The 16,063-nt window shown below is 35.0% G+C and overlaps 1 protein-coding gene across 3 annotated transcripts in view; it reads right to left on the bottom strand.

Moving 5' to 3' along the window:
* The window catches only part of Stk3 (serine/threonine kinase 3), a 284,170-nt gene that overhangs the window by 238,647 nt on the left and 29,460 nt on the right, over positions 1 to 16,063 (bottom strand). For all 3 annotated transcript variants that reach the window (XM_026384024.2, XM_077800961.1, XM_026384033.2), the window contains exons 2-3: positions 15,230 to 15,310; positions 11,616 to 11,744 (exon numbers count right to left, since the gene is read on the bottom strand). In XM_026384024.2, the coding sequence (XP_026239809.1) occupies positions 11,616 to 11,744; positions 15,230 to 15,310 (210 nt within the window). The remainder of the gene's footprint in view (positions 1 to 11,615; positions 11,745 to 15,229; positions 15,311 to 16,063) is intronic.

Here is a 16,063-nt window from a genome sequence, read left to right as displayed (position 1 = left end):
ACCTGTGAAAAGTTTTTATATATGCTTTAGCACCAGAACCCTTTGCTCAGAATTTAAGAATGAGCACCAATATATAAAATGGAGAAGAGCATCTGACAACATTTCTCGTTCTGCTCAACTGTCACTGTTTAAAGTAAAGACCCCTAAAAGTACCTCTTTAGAATAGAGTACAATTTGGAAAACACTAAACTAACTAACTTACACAGGTTTAGTCTAGAATTAACATTCTATGACTTATACATTCAACAAATATTTATTCAGTGCCTACTCTGTATCAGGCACTGGACAAGACATTGAAGATTCAGCAATAAATAAAGCAAGTGGGCTTCCTCAAATAATTGTGCCCAAAATACATACAGTATTCTGAAATATTTAATATTCACTAAAATGAACAAAAATCAAAACACTCTCTATGGTCTTCTTAGAGTGTAGAAAGAAAGATCATTTGCTAAATGTCCAAAAGCTAAATAAATAAAATATTTAAACTCCAAAAATTCATATCACATTTTCTCTAACCAAAATTTTAGTGTTTTATGTGGGAATTTTCAAATTTCAAATTTCAAAATCTACATTAACACTAGAAATTAGTAGCTAACACATAATGCTTATACTTATCATTTTCTACTTGATTTTTATTTTTTCCCTTTTAGTATTTAGGATCTTTTAAATAATCTTTTGATTCCTCACAATTTCATATTTTCAATACAAATTTGAGAGTGAATCTAAAAGCAGGAATCATTTTTATCAATTTTTGTCTCATAATTTATCCATTCAACAAATATTTGAGAAGTACCCACTATGTACAAGGCATTCTGCAATAAACTGATAGAATAACACCAAAATTCTATTCACATTTTCTTTCCCTTGTATTCTTTTCTTACCATTAAAAAGTTTTAAATGGAAATCCACCCACACCAGCCCACTCGGGATCCAGGCTCAAAGGAGGCCCGGCTAACCCCTTCCCCAGCAGGGCAGACACCCCCAGAGTCTAGCCTTTGGCACAGGACCGCCCCTTCCCACCAGCAGACTACCATGGGAGTTCAAGCCCAGCAGCCCACATTCACCCCCTCCAACTTATGCAGGTCCCAGATCCAGGATGCAGTAGCATTCACTGAGGGACACCAGCAAGGTCTGGAAGCCCAACCTCAAGGTGAGGTACAGACAATCTGCACGGGTACTACAAGAATATAGGGTGGAAACTGTAATATCTCAGATCCACACTGCAAGAAAGGAAGACACATAAACAATATGAAAAAACAAGGGAGGAAGGGTGCCCCAAACAAACCAGGATACTATAATAACAGAATCCATGAACAGAGTAGTTGATGAAATGTCAGGAAGGAGTTCACAAGATTCATAATTAAAATGATCTGTGAATTAAAGAATGACAAAAATTGATCACTCTAACAATGAGATAAGAGAGCAAATACAGACAGCAAAAGATTAATTCAAGAGAGAGATAGAGACTCTAAAAAAAAGTCAGAAATCCTTGAAATAAAGGATACAATAAATCAAATAAAAAATTCAATAGAAAGCATAACCAACAGACTAGATCACTTGGAAGAAAGAAGGTCAGATAATAAAGATAAAGTACACAATCTGGAAAATAAAGTTGATCACACAGTGAAGAAAGTTAGAAACCATGAACACAATATGGGACAGCATCAAAAAACCAAGTCTAAGAGTCATTGGGATAGAGGACAGCACAGAGATTCAAAACAAAGGAATGTACAATCCCTTCAATGAGATAATATCAAGAAAATTTCCCAAGCATGAAGAACAAATTGGAAAACCAAAACAAGAGGACACCAAATGTACAAAATTACAACAGATCTCCACCAAGGCACATTATACTGAAAATGCCTAGCATACAGAATAAGGATAGAATCTTAAAAGCTGCAACAAAGAGGAATCAGATCACATATATGGGGAGAACAATTCGTGTCTCAGCAGATTTTTCAACCCAGACCCTCAAAGCGTGGGACAACATACACCAAGCTCTGAAAGAAAATGGATGCCAACCAAGAATCTTATACCCAGCAAAACAAAGCTTTAGATTTGATGATGAAATAAAAACCTTCCATGATAAACAAAAGTTAAACGAATTTACAGCTAGAAAACCTGCACTACAGAACATCCTCAGCAAAATATCCCAAGAGAGAAAATGAAAAACAATGATGAAAATCAGCAGAGGGAGGGATTACATTAAAGGAAAATCTAATCAGAGGGGAAACCAAGTCATGTTACACACCAAAAATAAGCAAGAATGGCTGTGAATACAAATCATGTCTCAATAATAACCCTGAATGCTATGGTCTAAACTCACCAATCAAAAGACACAGACTAGCAGACTGGATCAAAAAAAAGACCCAACAATATGCTGCCTCCAAGAGACTCATCTCATAGAAAAAGACATTCACAGACTGAACGTGAAGGGTTGGGAAAAATCATACCACTTACATGGACTGTGGAAGCAAGAACGGGTTTCCTCATATCAAATAAAATAGACTTCAAACTAAAGTCAATCAAAAAGGATAAAGAAGGACACTACATACTGCTCAAGGGAAGCATACACCAACAAGACTGAACAATTATAAATATATATGCCCCAAACAATGGAGCAGCTATGTTCATGAAAGAAACTCTTCTCAAGTTCAAGAGTCAAATAGACCACAACACAATAATTTGACGTGACTTTAACACACCTCTTTCATCACTAGAGAGATCCTCCAAACAAAAGCTGAACAAAGAGGGCTAGAGCTAGGGCTAGGAGATGGGGTTGTAGGACACCAGAAGCAAACCACTCTTCTATTTGTAGAACACCCTCCTCGCATGTGTGAGGCACTGGGTTCGATCCTCAGCACTACATAAAAATAAGTAAAGTTATTGTGTCCAACTACAACTAAAAAAAAATATTTAAAAAAAAAAGCCTACAAAGAAACTAAAGAACTCAATTATACAATCAATAACTTAGATTTAACTGACAAATATAGAATATTCCATCCTTCAATGAAAGAATATACTTTCTTTTCAGCAGCACATGGATCCTCTCTAAAATAGCATGCCATGCCACAAAGCAACTCTTAGCAAATATAAAAAAGTAGAGATACTATCCTTCATTCTGTCAGAGCATAATGTAATGAAATTAGAAATCAATGGTAAAATAATAAATAAAATTCACCCTAACACCTGGAGTCTAAATAATACACTACTGAATGAACAATGGGTTGCAGAAGACATCAAGGGGGAGATTAAAAAAAAATTTTAGAGGTGAATGATACGCAGATATAACATATCAAAATCTCTGGGAAACTATGAAAGCAATATAAGAGGAAAGTTCTTTCCTTAAAAGAAGAAAAAAAATCAACAAATAAATGACTTAACACTACATCTCAAAGCCCTAAAAAAGAAGAACAAATCAACACCAAAAGCAGCAGAAGACAGGAAATAATTAAAGCTGAAATCAATGAAACTGAAACAAAAGAAACAATTAAAAAAATTGACAGAACAAAAAGTTGGTTCTTTGAAAAAATAAATAAAATTGATAGACCTTAGCCATGCTTACAAGCAGAAGGAGAGAGAAAACTCAAATCACTAACATATGTGATAAAAAAGGAAATATCACAACAGATACTACAGAAATACAGAAAATAATTAGAAATTATTTTGAAAACTTGTACTCCAAAAAATATAAAATATCGAAGGCATCGACAAACTTCTAGAGTCATATGATTTGCCCAAATGCAATCAGGATGGTATACACAATTTAAACAGACCAATTTCAAGTGACAAAATAACAGACGCCATCAAAAGTCTACCAAACAAGAAAAGCCAAGGACGGGACAGATACACAGCCAAGTTCTACAACCATTAAAGAAGAACTAATACCAATATTCTCCAATTTATTTCAGGAAATAGAAAAAGAGGAAGCACTTCCAAACTCATTCTATGAGGCCAATATCTATTCCAAAACCAGACAAAGACACATCAAAAAAAAAAAAAAAGAAAACTTCAAACCAATATCTCTAATGAACATAGGTGCAAAAATTCTCAATAAAATTCTGGCAAATCAAATACAAAAATATATCCAAAAGATCATGCACCACAATCAAGTGGGATTCATCCCAGGGAGGCAAGGTTAGTTCAATATACAGAAATCAATAAATGTAATTCATCACATCAACAGACTTATTGAATCATATGATTATCTCAATAGACGCAGAAAAAGCATTTGACAAAATACAGCACCCCTTATGTTCAAAACACTAGAAAAACTAGGGATAACAAGAACATATCTCAATATCATAAAAGCTACCTATGCTAAACCCTATGCAAAAATCATTCTAAATGGAGAAAAATTGAAACAAGACAGGGATGCCCTCTTTCACCACTTCTATTTAACATAGTTCTTGAAACACCGGCCAGACCAAATATACAGATGTAAGAAATTAAAGGGATACACATAGGAAAAGAAGAACTCAAATCGGCAATATTTGCTGATATGATTCTCTACCTAGAAGACCCTAAAATTTCCACCAGGAGCTTCTAGAACTATTAAATGAATTCAGCAAAGTATCAGGATATAAAGTCAACACCCATAAATCAAAGGCATTTCTGTATATCAGTGACAAATCCTCAGAAAGGAAATGAGGAAAACTACTCCATTTTCAATAGCCTCAAAAAAATAAAATAAAATAAAATACTTAGGAATCAACTTAATGAAATAGTTGAACAATCTATATAATGAAAATTGCAAAACCCTAAAGAAAGAAATCAAAGAAGACCTTAGAAGATGCCTGCTCTTGGATAGGCAGAATTAATATTATCAAAATGACCATACTTCCAAAAGCACTACACAGATCTAACACAATTTTCTGATCAAAATTCCAATGACATTCCTCATAGAAATAGAAAAAGTAATCATGAAATTCATCTGGAAAAATAAAAGACCCAGAATAGCTAAAGTAATCCTTAGCAGGAAGAGTGAAGCAGGTGGCATCACTATATCTTACCTCAAACTATACTATAAAGCAATAGTAACAAAAACAGCATGGTATTGGCACCAAAACAGACTGTACCAATGGTACAGAATAGAGGACACAGAGATTAACCCACGAAACTAAAATTTTCTTATATTAGACTAAGTGCCAAAAACATGCACTGGAGAAAAGATAGCCTCTTCAACAAATGGTGATGGGAAAACTGGAAATCCATATGCAACAAAATGAAATTAAACCCCTATCTCTCACCATGGACAAAACTCAACTCAAAATGGATCAAGGACCTAGGAATTAAACCAAAGATCCTGTGTCCAATAGAAGAAAGAGTAGGCGCTAATCTCCATCATGTGGGATTAGGTCCCAACTTCCTTAATAAGACTCGTGTGGGGAAAGAATTAAAATCAAGAATCAATAAATGGGATTCACTCAAACTAAAAAGTTTCTTCTCAGCCAAAGAAACAATCTGTGAAGTGAATAGAGAACCTACATCTTGGGAGCAAATCTTTACCCCTCACACATCAGAAAGAGTATTAATCTCTAAGGTATATAAAGAAAAAAGCTAAACACCAAAAAAAACAAATAACCCAATCAATAAATGGGCCAAGGACCTGAACAGACATCTCAGAAAATGATATACAATCAGTCAACAAATACATGAAAAAATCTTTATCCATCACTAGCAATTAGAGAAATGCAAATCAAAACCACTCTAAGATTTTATCTCACTCCAGTCAGAATGGCAGCTACTATGAAGACAAACAACTGTTAGGAGCCACAGCAAAAATATTGATATAGGCACCTTTGGATTTTATGACTGCCAGCCAGCAATTCACATTCATATGGTAATTGGACTCATGCTGTTTAGCTGGGCCCATTTCAGGACTCAGGTTACTCATGTCACTCTTGTAATGGGAGAGTTCCCATTGGCTGGAATAGGATGGTAGGAGGGTGTTCCGGGGGAAGTAGAAGCCCCCCCGGCTCAGGTAGAACACACGTGGCGGACCCACCTGTTAGGGGACGCACACGGCCTCTCTCTAAATAAAACTTTGTCTCAGTTTGACTGGCTTGTGTTTTTGTGCCCAACCGGGTTGCAAGATTGCAAGCCCGCGTGCACTGACAGCTCAGCAGGGAATCGCTCAGCAGGGGTGCCGCAGGCAGTGCTCGGCAGCAGGAGCAGGACTCAGCCGGCCCGGGGCCGGGCAGTTTGCGGCAAACAACAATAAGTGTTGGCAAGGATGTGGGGGAAAGGGTACATTCATACATTGCTGGTGGGACTGCAAGTTGGTGCAGTCAATATGGATAGCAGTATGGAGATTCTTGGAAAATTGGGAATGGAACCACTATTTGACCCAGCTATCCCTCTCCTTGGTCTATACTCAAAGGACTTAAAAATATCATCCTGGGAACAAATTTTTACTCCTCACACTTCAGATAGAGTCCTAATATCCAGAGTATACAAAGAACTCAAAAAATTAGACAATAAGATAACAAATAACCCAATCAACAAATGGGCCAGGGACCTGAACAGACACTTCTCAGAGGAGGATATACAATCAATCAACAAGTACATGAAAAAAAGCTCACTATCTCTAGCAGTCAGAGAAATGCAAATCAAAACCACCCTAAGATACCATCTCACTCCAGTAAGATTGGCAGCCACTATGAAGTCAAACAACAAGTGCTGGCGAGGATGTGGAGAAAAGGGTACACTTGTACATTGCTGGTGGGACTGCAAATTGGTGCGGCCAATTTGGAAAGCAGTATGGAGATTCCTGGGAAAGCTGGGAATGAAACCACCATTTGACCCTGCTATTGCCCTTCTCGGACTATTCCCTGAAGACCTTAAAAGAGCATGCTACAGGGATACTGCCACATCGATGTTCATAGCAGCACAAATCACAATAGCTAGACTGTGGAACCAACCCAGATACTCTTCAATAGATGAATGGATAAAAAAAATGTGGCATTTATACACCATGGAATATTACACAGCACTAAAATATGACAAAATCATGGGATTTGCAGGGAAATGGATGGCACTAGGGCAGATTATGCTTAGTGAAGCTAGCCAATCCCTAAAAAACAAATACCAAATGTCTTCTTTGATATAATGAGAGCAACTATGAACAGAGTAGGGAGGAAGAGCAGGAAGAAAAGATTAACTTTAAACAGAGACATGAGATGGGAGGGAAAGGGAGAGAAAAGGGAAATTGCATGGAAATGAAGGGAGACCCTCATTGCTATACAAAATTACGTATAAGAGGTTATGAGGGGAATGGGAAAATAAACAAGGAGAGAAATGAATTACAGTAGATGGGGTAGAGAGAAGATGTGAGGGAAAGGTAGCAGAATACAACAATTACTAATAGGGCATTATGTAAAATTGTGGATGTGTAACTGACGTGATTCTGCAATCTGCATTTGGGGTAAAATTGGGAGTTCATAACCCACTTCAATCTAATGTATGAAATATGATATGTCAAGAGCTTTGTAATGTTGTGAACAACCAATAAAAAAAATATCATACTACAGGGACACAGCCACATCAATGTTTACAGCAGCACAATTCACAGTAGCTAAACTGTGGAACCAACCTAGACGCCCTTCAATAGATGAATGGATAAAAAAATGTGGCATATATACACAATGGAATATTACTCAGCAATAAAAGAGAATAAAATCATGGCATTTGCAGGTAAATGGATGGATTAGAGAAGATAATGCTAAGTGAAGTTAGTCAATCCCAAAAAACCAAATGCCAAATGTTTTCTTTGATATAAGGAGGCTAATATCTCACAGTGAGATAAGGAGAGAAAGCATGGGAGGAATAGACGAACTCTAGATAGGGCAGAGGGGTTGAGGGAAGGGAGGGGGTATGTGGTTATTAATGATGGTGGAATGTGATGATCATTATTATCCAAAGTACAGGTATGAAGACATAAATTGGTGTGAATATACTATGTATACAACCAGAGATATGAAAAATTGTGCTCTATATGTGTAATAAGAATTGTAATGCATTCTGCTGTCATATATAAATTAAAAATTTTAAAGAAATTCAAATAACAATCACATAAATCAAGAAAGCACTAACACATATTTAAAGAAAAAATTTTTTAAATTTACAATAAGAACAAGGACCTGATTTCCCTCCCTTCAATCTATAATGCTATTCCCTATATTGCTCATACATACCCTATCCATACGTATAGTACTAGGTACTGTAATGGATGCTAAGAAATTAAAATATAATTCTCTTAAAGAAGAAAAGAAAAAAGATACTGAAGACTTTTCAGAAGGACTATAAGTCATCATTACCATCCAAAAAAAAAAAAAAAGGCATCAAGATAATTTTCAGTTTTGCTGTTGAAAAACTAACTAGACAGACCAGAAGTTCTAGACCAGACACCTAGTTCTGGTTGCCACAAGGGGAGACCACTTTTTAAAAGAACTAGAGATGTAACTCAATAGTAGAGCACTTGCCAAGCCTGTGCAAGACCCTGGGTTCAATCCTCAGTACTATATCTAAAAATAAATAAAAACCTAAATATATGATGATGCCATTACCCCACCAGGAATTAGAAATTCTTTCTGGGATGATTAAAAATTTGACTGTTGAAACTCAAATGTGAAGACTGTTTGAGTTGCTCAGACATGAACTACAAGTACTTGCTAACCACTTTGTGGTAGGATCCAAGATTCATGAACTTCAAGAAACATAGGAGAGAAAAGATGAAAAATACAAGTAAAATAGGGCTTAAAAGAGAAACTTAGGGGACTGAGGTTGTGGCTCAGAGGTAGAGTGCTCGCCTACCATGCGTGAAACACTGGGTTCAATCCTCAGCACCACATAAAAATAAAATATTATGTCCATCTGTAACTAAAAAAAATAAATATTAAAAAAGAGAGAAATTTAGGCAAGAGACTGAAAGCATAAAGCACTAAGAACAGAACCAACTTGTATGCCATCCTCAGAAAAATGAATTTATCCAGACAACGAAGAGCAATGGCTTGACTGGATCTGTATTTTAAAATGATCACTCCAAGTTCAGGAAGAAAATGGGTTGCAGGAGGCAAATTGAAAGGCACAGTGAACAAATAAGATACTATTATTAAAATCTGAACAAGAGTTGACAAATTCCAAAATGTACAGATTAGAGAAAAAGATACACAATAGGTAAAATATTTAACACCTAAAATCTCCAAACTATAGCACTAGGAGCTAGGGATGTAGCTCAGTGACAGAGGGCACGCACAGCACGCACAAGACCCTGGATTTGATCCCCAGCACCACCAAAATAAAAATTAAAAAATAAAGTATGCTACTAGTTGCTGAATTTTTAACAATAATAAAATAATAATAGCACCAGGTGATTAGTAAGCATACCTTACTGACCCAGCACTATTCTACACTCAGTCTTTCCTTTTCTACATTAAACTATGAGAATCACATTCTCCTCAAGTTACAAAATTAACAGCAAGATTTAGAAATACTTTTTAATTACATGCTTTGATCTGGGGAATAGATTTTTTTATTACTACTTAAATTTCAAGTTATACAGGCTTAATGAACAATATTTAACATAACCTAAATATATAGACTACTCTAAAGAAAAGCAAAATTTAACAAATAAGATGAACGAGTTTAACAACACAATAAACTAATACACTGAATGAGTATCAGCTGTTTCCCCTTGTGGCCACATGGCTGACTAGGAACTGTAGCTCGGAATCTATTGTTAACTTGGGCCAGAAACAGTATACTGCATATCACTAGCCTAGGAAGATCAAAATTCAAAGTACTGATTGGTCTTCTACCAATGTAAAGTTGAAAAATTGTTAATTCAAACCATAGTCAATTGGAGACAATCTGTATAGATCTTGTTCATTTTTTTTATTTGTTCTAATTAGTTATACATTACATAATAGCATTTCAACTCATTGTACACAGATGGAACACAACTTCTCATTTCTCTGCCTGTACAGGATGTAGAGTCACACCATTCACACAATCATACATGTGCATATGGTAATAATATCCACCTCATTCCACTATCCTTCCCACCCCTACACCCCTGCCCCCATGACCTCTGCCTAATCCAAAGTTTCTCCATTCTTTCCTAGCCCCCCACCACCCCAAATCATGGATCAGCAACCATATACCAGATAAAACATTTGACCTTTGGTTTTTGATCTTATACACTTTTAATAGAGAACATATTACATGGATCTCTTATGTGATACGAGAGTGACAATGTATCCAGACTCCCCTAAATCACCAGCTCTAAGTCACCATGTGAGATAATTCTAACAAGAGACATAAGCTGAGGGCTTCTAGGAAAGTTCTTTTCTTTTCTTTTTTTCTTTTTTTTTTTTTTTTTTGTACAGAATGCCTTTATTTTGTTCATTTATTTTTATGTGGTACTGAGGATTGAACCCAATGCCTCATGCATTCTAGGCAAGCTCTCTGCCACTGAGCTACAGCCCCAGCCCTCTAGGAAAGTTCTTTACCACTTCTTCCTTTCTAGTACCTGTCTGGAATATAAACATTAGGCTTGGTCTGGAGCAGACCTCTTATAGCCATGAGATAATAAAAACACGAAGACAAATATCATAGGCTAAGAGTAAAAAGTATAGAAAAGCATCCTGAAACACAGCTATTATCTTATTGCTGCTATACAACCCTACCTTCAAACTGTTTGTTAAAGGAGAATAACATGTCTCTCTTTGATTAATTAACTACAGGCTAAAGAACAACCTAATTTACACACTCTACATCCTTTAAAGAATAAAGAACATGCTATTTAACACTGCATATAGGACCTTTTATCATCAGCTCCGTTTACTTTTCAATCTCATTTCATACCAATCTCTCCTGCATATTTCCTACTCCAATAATTCATTCTACGTGTTGTCAAAACAGCACAGCCCCGTGAGCTGTTTTTTTCTCTCTACCTTTAATTCTCTTTAATCTCTCACTCCTTCATTACTTCATCAAATTAACTCTTCTTCAGCATTCCAGACTTCCTAACTCCACTGTCTGAAGGAAGGTGCCCTGCCTTCTTGTTCTCACATAAACTCCACACATCAGTCAGTGCTGTGTGTGACTATGCTATTAGAGCTTTTACTTAGATATCTGTCCTTCCAACTAGACTACCAATCCTTCAAGAAAAAATGACCTTAGTTCTTTTGGTATTCCTAGATAGTGGCACAGTACCTGATCAAATAGGTACATAGTAAACATTTACTGAATGAATTATATTTACATAAAATAGGACTGTTTTTAATTTATTTAAAATATTTACATAATACAGACTGCTAAATGACTCACTTAACATCAAAAACTCTTTTTCATCCATAAATTTTTCCTGTAATAGGAAAACTGCTTGAGTATTTTCTTCATTACAAGTTTCCCAAGGCTATAATATTTATACTTTACAAGCAAAGAACTATAAATTCAAAAGACAATCCTAAAAAATGTCTTCACCTTCCCCAATCTCACTTCCAATGGGATGTCAGGGGGAAAAATATCATATCAAAAGAAATACATTATTGTACATTATTCATAAAATTCATGAAAATGAAGATAAACAAAACAACAAAATTTCTTCATACCTGTCACATTGTTGCATTATGGAAATTTCTTTGATTATTTCCTGAAGGTCTGATTCAACAGGTACCTGTTTAATTGCGACAACTTGACCAGATTCCTTATGTATTGCTTTAAAAACACTTCCATAAGACCTAAAAAAAACAAGATGTTATTTTTTTCCAAGCAAACACCATAGCTATTAAGTCTACTTGAGTCTTTGTAGTGTTTTCTAGCTTAAAAACACTATTTAAATGCTAAAAAACAAAAGTAAGCAAGAAAAGTTAATGAATTAGATTTATTGCTTCGGTTATAAATTTACAGTCATCAAATTAATAAAATGAGTTTCAATTTTTTTATGAATGAAAGAAAAAGACTTACGGTTTGTCAACTCAAATGCAGCATTAAGAAGATATAAATGGAAATTAAAAAGAATGAAAGGTAGATTAAAATATTCAAAGTCTCAAGTTAGGACAAAGGGTAATGTTAAGCACAATAATCCCCAGAATATCAAGTCCCACCTCTATTCGAGGTACTAAAGAGCAGCTGAAACCCTCAGCCAAAGTTAGAGAAGCAGGAGATCTTCAGTCTTCTGGTTCTCCCTGAGTTACCAATACCAACCCAAGGTCTCCTCAGCTCCTTTCACTATTTTTTCCCCAAGAGAAAGAACACATACTCACAGATAAATGAGAGATAGTATTTAATGGTCACTTGCTGAAAAATAGCCTCTGTTTCAACTCCTGAAACTCTGCCAACTAAATATTCACATGTTTTAAGCCAGGCGCAGCAGCACACAACTGTAATCCCAGTGGCTCTGGAGGCTGAGGCAGGAAGAACGTGAGTTCAAAGCCAGCCTCAGCAAAGGTGAAGTGCTACTTTGTGAGACCCTGTCTCTAAATTTAATACAAAATAGAGCTGAGGATGTGGCTCAGTGGTCAAGTGCCCCTGAGTTTAATCCCCGGAACCCTAAAAGAACAACCACCACCAAAAAAGAATTCATATGTTTTAAAAAGTAAAAAAAAAAAAAAAAATGAGAGAACAACTCATTTTTAATTTAGTATGAAACAGAAAATAAGGATAAAAAATACTACCGTTTGCTGAGTTCTTATTGGCAGATACCAGGTACAATGGTAGATGTTTTACATGTATTATCAAATTCATCCCTCCCAATTATGAAAAAAATAATATCATCATCATCAAAAGATGGGGAAACAGAATCAGATACCAGTAACTAGCAAATTCAAAATTCAAAGACTTTCTGATTCCAAAAATCATGGTCTTCACACTACATCATTTCCACAGAAGAGAAAAAACAACAAGTCATAGGCAGATCTGGGATGTTTCCTAACATTGGGAACCTATGCAAAATCACTTTCAAACTTACAATCTTTTAAAACAAGTGAAAAAATGACAAGTAGTAAACCAACTATTTAAACAAAATGAATTTGATCCCATCTCCTGTTTCTTTAGCCCCTCCGAAGTACTCTCATTCAATTTTATACTCAAAGTCACTTTTGGATAGGGGTGTGTGTGTATATGTATCTTCCTTGAAAAGGCATTTTTATGCATATTTCCTCAAAAACTAACATAGAATTCAGTGGTAGATATTCTATTATCAAATAAGCAATACCATCACTCCTTTCTAAGGACTCCTCAGCACTGCAAAAGAAAAGCTGGGAACTCCATTTCCCAGAATCTCCTTCCCTGAATGGTTCCTAGTTAAATATCTGCCAGTGGAAAAAACATGCATGAAAGCTGAATGCAAAAAGAAGAAATCATTATTCTCTAGATGTGTTTGTATCAAATACACTGGCAGACATAAGATGCACAGTGGCTTACTGTTGAGCTTCTGATATTCATCACACTGTACAAACTAATTGCCAATTAGTGAAATTTCTGTCATTTCATAATTACTTATTTCTAATGTAATATACTATAATCAGAAAATATGACCTGGAAAAATACCTATATATAAAATTTGTCATTTTTTTTCAGTCTACAAACATACCCCCAAAAAGGAAAAATGCAATGTGGAGATAGATCCTCACATTAATTTACATATGTATATATATACATATACACACATACAGACATATATATGCATATATACACACATATAAATGTAATATATATAATCCATCTTACAGGCAATAACATTAAATATCGCTGTATCTTCTTTTCCTATTATATCTGTCCAATTCAGGAAGAAATACACTGAAATATCCTATACAATTATAGTTTTATTAGATCCTTCTGATATTATTAATAGCTTTTCTATCATAAGTTTACCAGCTGTGTTATGCGACACAAAAGTTTTGTTATAAATTGTCCTTGATTTCATTACCTAATGTCCCTTTTTATTTAGCAGGAACCATTTAACTTTAAGTTATCTAATATAAATTTTGACACTCCTTCTTTGTTTTTTATTCATGCATACCTCTCTTAAGTGATTTTTACAGAAAATATCTTCTTATTTCCATTTTTTGTTTTACATGGAGCTCAGAACATAAAGCTAGCTAGGTTTTACATTTTTAATTTTCCAACAGTTTATCCTTTAGCAAACTGTTACAATGAGAATTAACATTCAGTGAAAATACACTAATTTTTTCCTTACATCTTATGTTTAGTTTATTATTTTATATTTTTCCCTTTATTTCCTTTTCCTAGTTCTTGCTAATTTAAGCTGATATTCATACTGTTTTGTACCTTTTATTATTTTACAGGCTTTCTTACATTTTATCATTCCATTAAATACTACCCACTTTTCTCTATGCTCAAAATGCAATATATTAGCTAGGCACAGTGGCACATGCCTATAATCCCAGCCACTCAGGAGGCTGCGGCAGGAGGATCACAAGCTCAAGGCCAGTCTCAGCAACTTAGGGAGGCTCTCAGCAACTCAGCAAGAGTCTGTCTCAAATATTTTTTTTTTAATCTTAAAGGGTTGGGGATATAGCTCAATGGTAATGTGCACCTAGGTTCAATCCTCAGTATAAAAAAAAATGCTGTATGTTTCTCTACTATTATTTTGAAATCATGCTAATTATTCCTCCGCTTACACATACTGATTCTTCATCAAGACACTCAATTCATGGTCTGAGGTTGTGGCTCAGTGGTAGAGCACTTGCTTCACATGTGTGAGGCACTGGGTTTGATCCTCACTACCACATAAAAATGAATAAATGAAATAAAGGTATTGTGTACAACTACAATGGAAAACATTTTTTTAAAAAGACACTCCATTCATATCTACTATTTATCTTTTCCCAAATAAATGGCCCTAACTGTGCCAAAGAGTTGGACCGATGTCACTTGCCTAACAAAGTCAAAATTGTTAAAGCATATTAATGAGCATGCCTATGAGATGAACTAATAAATCTTTTTGGAAATCACTTAAAAGCACACTTCTAGCTTTACACACACACACACACACACACACACACACACACACGAACAGCTTCTCTGAAAGATACTATTACATGGTCTAACACAATCTGATCTTTAAAATTCTATATTAATTGCCAGATTTACTTGTTACACATAGTCAATTCAAACAATATACTCTACTTGAAAGGTTAATATAGTTTTTATAACAGTTATATAATTATCTAAATATTACTTTCATATTTTTTATACTTACCCTTCTCCAAGCTTCTCTAATACATCAAAAACTTCTTCAGGCTGCTTAGTCAAACTGTCTTCACTTAGCTTTTTTAGCTTACTGAAAAGAAAAAAAAGAAATGTTTTCCTTAAGACCTTTCAAAATATTTTTTGTTTTTAATAGGCAATATAATCAGATGGCTTAAAAATCAATAAATATAAAAAGGTATACAGTGAACATTCTCCTTCTACACTGTTTCTCGTGTACCTAGAAACATCCCAAAACATAATCTTTTTATTAGTTTTTATGAAACTTTCATATAAATATGAATATGTATTTTTAATTCTACCCCTTTTGAACATACATACTATTTTGTTCTATTATTTCCACTTAACAATATAGCATCATGTGTCACTTAACAATGGAGATACATGCTGAGAAATGTATCACTAGGCCATTTCATCACAGTACGAAATTCATGGAGTGTCCTTACACAAACAGATAGCAGAGACTATTAAACATAGAGATCATTCAGTACATATAAATGGTATGACTTATTACTACTTGAGCCATGATGAATAAAACAACATCGGAAAATGATATAATCAAGAGACATGGTCAACAGGAGACATGAGGTTGCTGTCAGTATAATATGGCATACAGTTTTATGCTAAACTTCTTTTTATAAGTAGAAGTATACTCTAAAATAATAGCCGGGCGCAGTGGTACATGCTTATAATCCCAGGAGCTGTCTCTAAATAAAATACAAAACAGGGCTGGGGATGTGGCTCAGTGGTTGAGTGTCCCTGAGTTCAACCCCTGGTACCAAAAAAATAAAAAGTAAAAAATAAATAAAGTAATAAAAGTATAGTA

The sequence above is a fragment of the Urocitellus parryii genome, chromosome 7 (genome assembly GCF_045843805.1).
Source record: "Urocitellus parryii isolate mUroPar1 chromosome 7, mUroPar1.hap1, whole genome shotgun sequence".
In the NCBI taxonomy this organism is placed as follows: Eukaryota; Metazoa; Chordata; class Mammalia; order Rodentia; family Sciuridae; genus Urocitellus; species Urocitellus parryii.
Note: the sequence above shows the minus strand (reverse complement) of the source record. Positions and strands in the feature narration are given on the sequence as shown.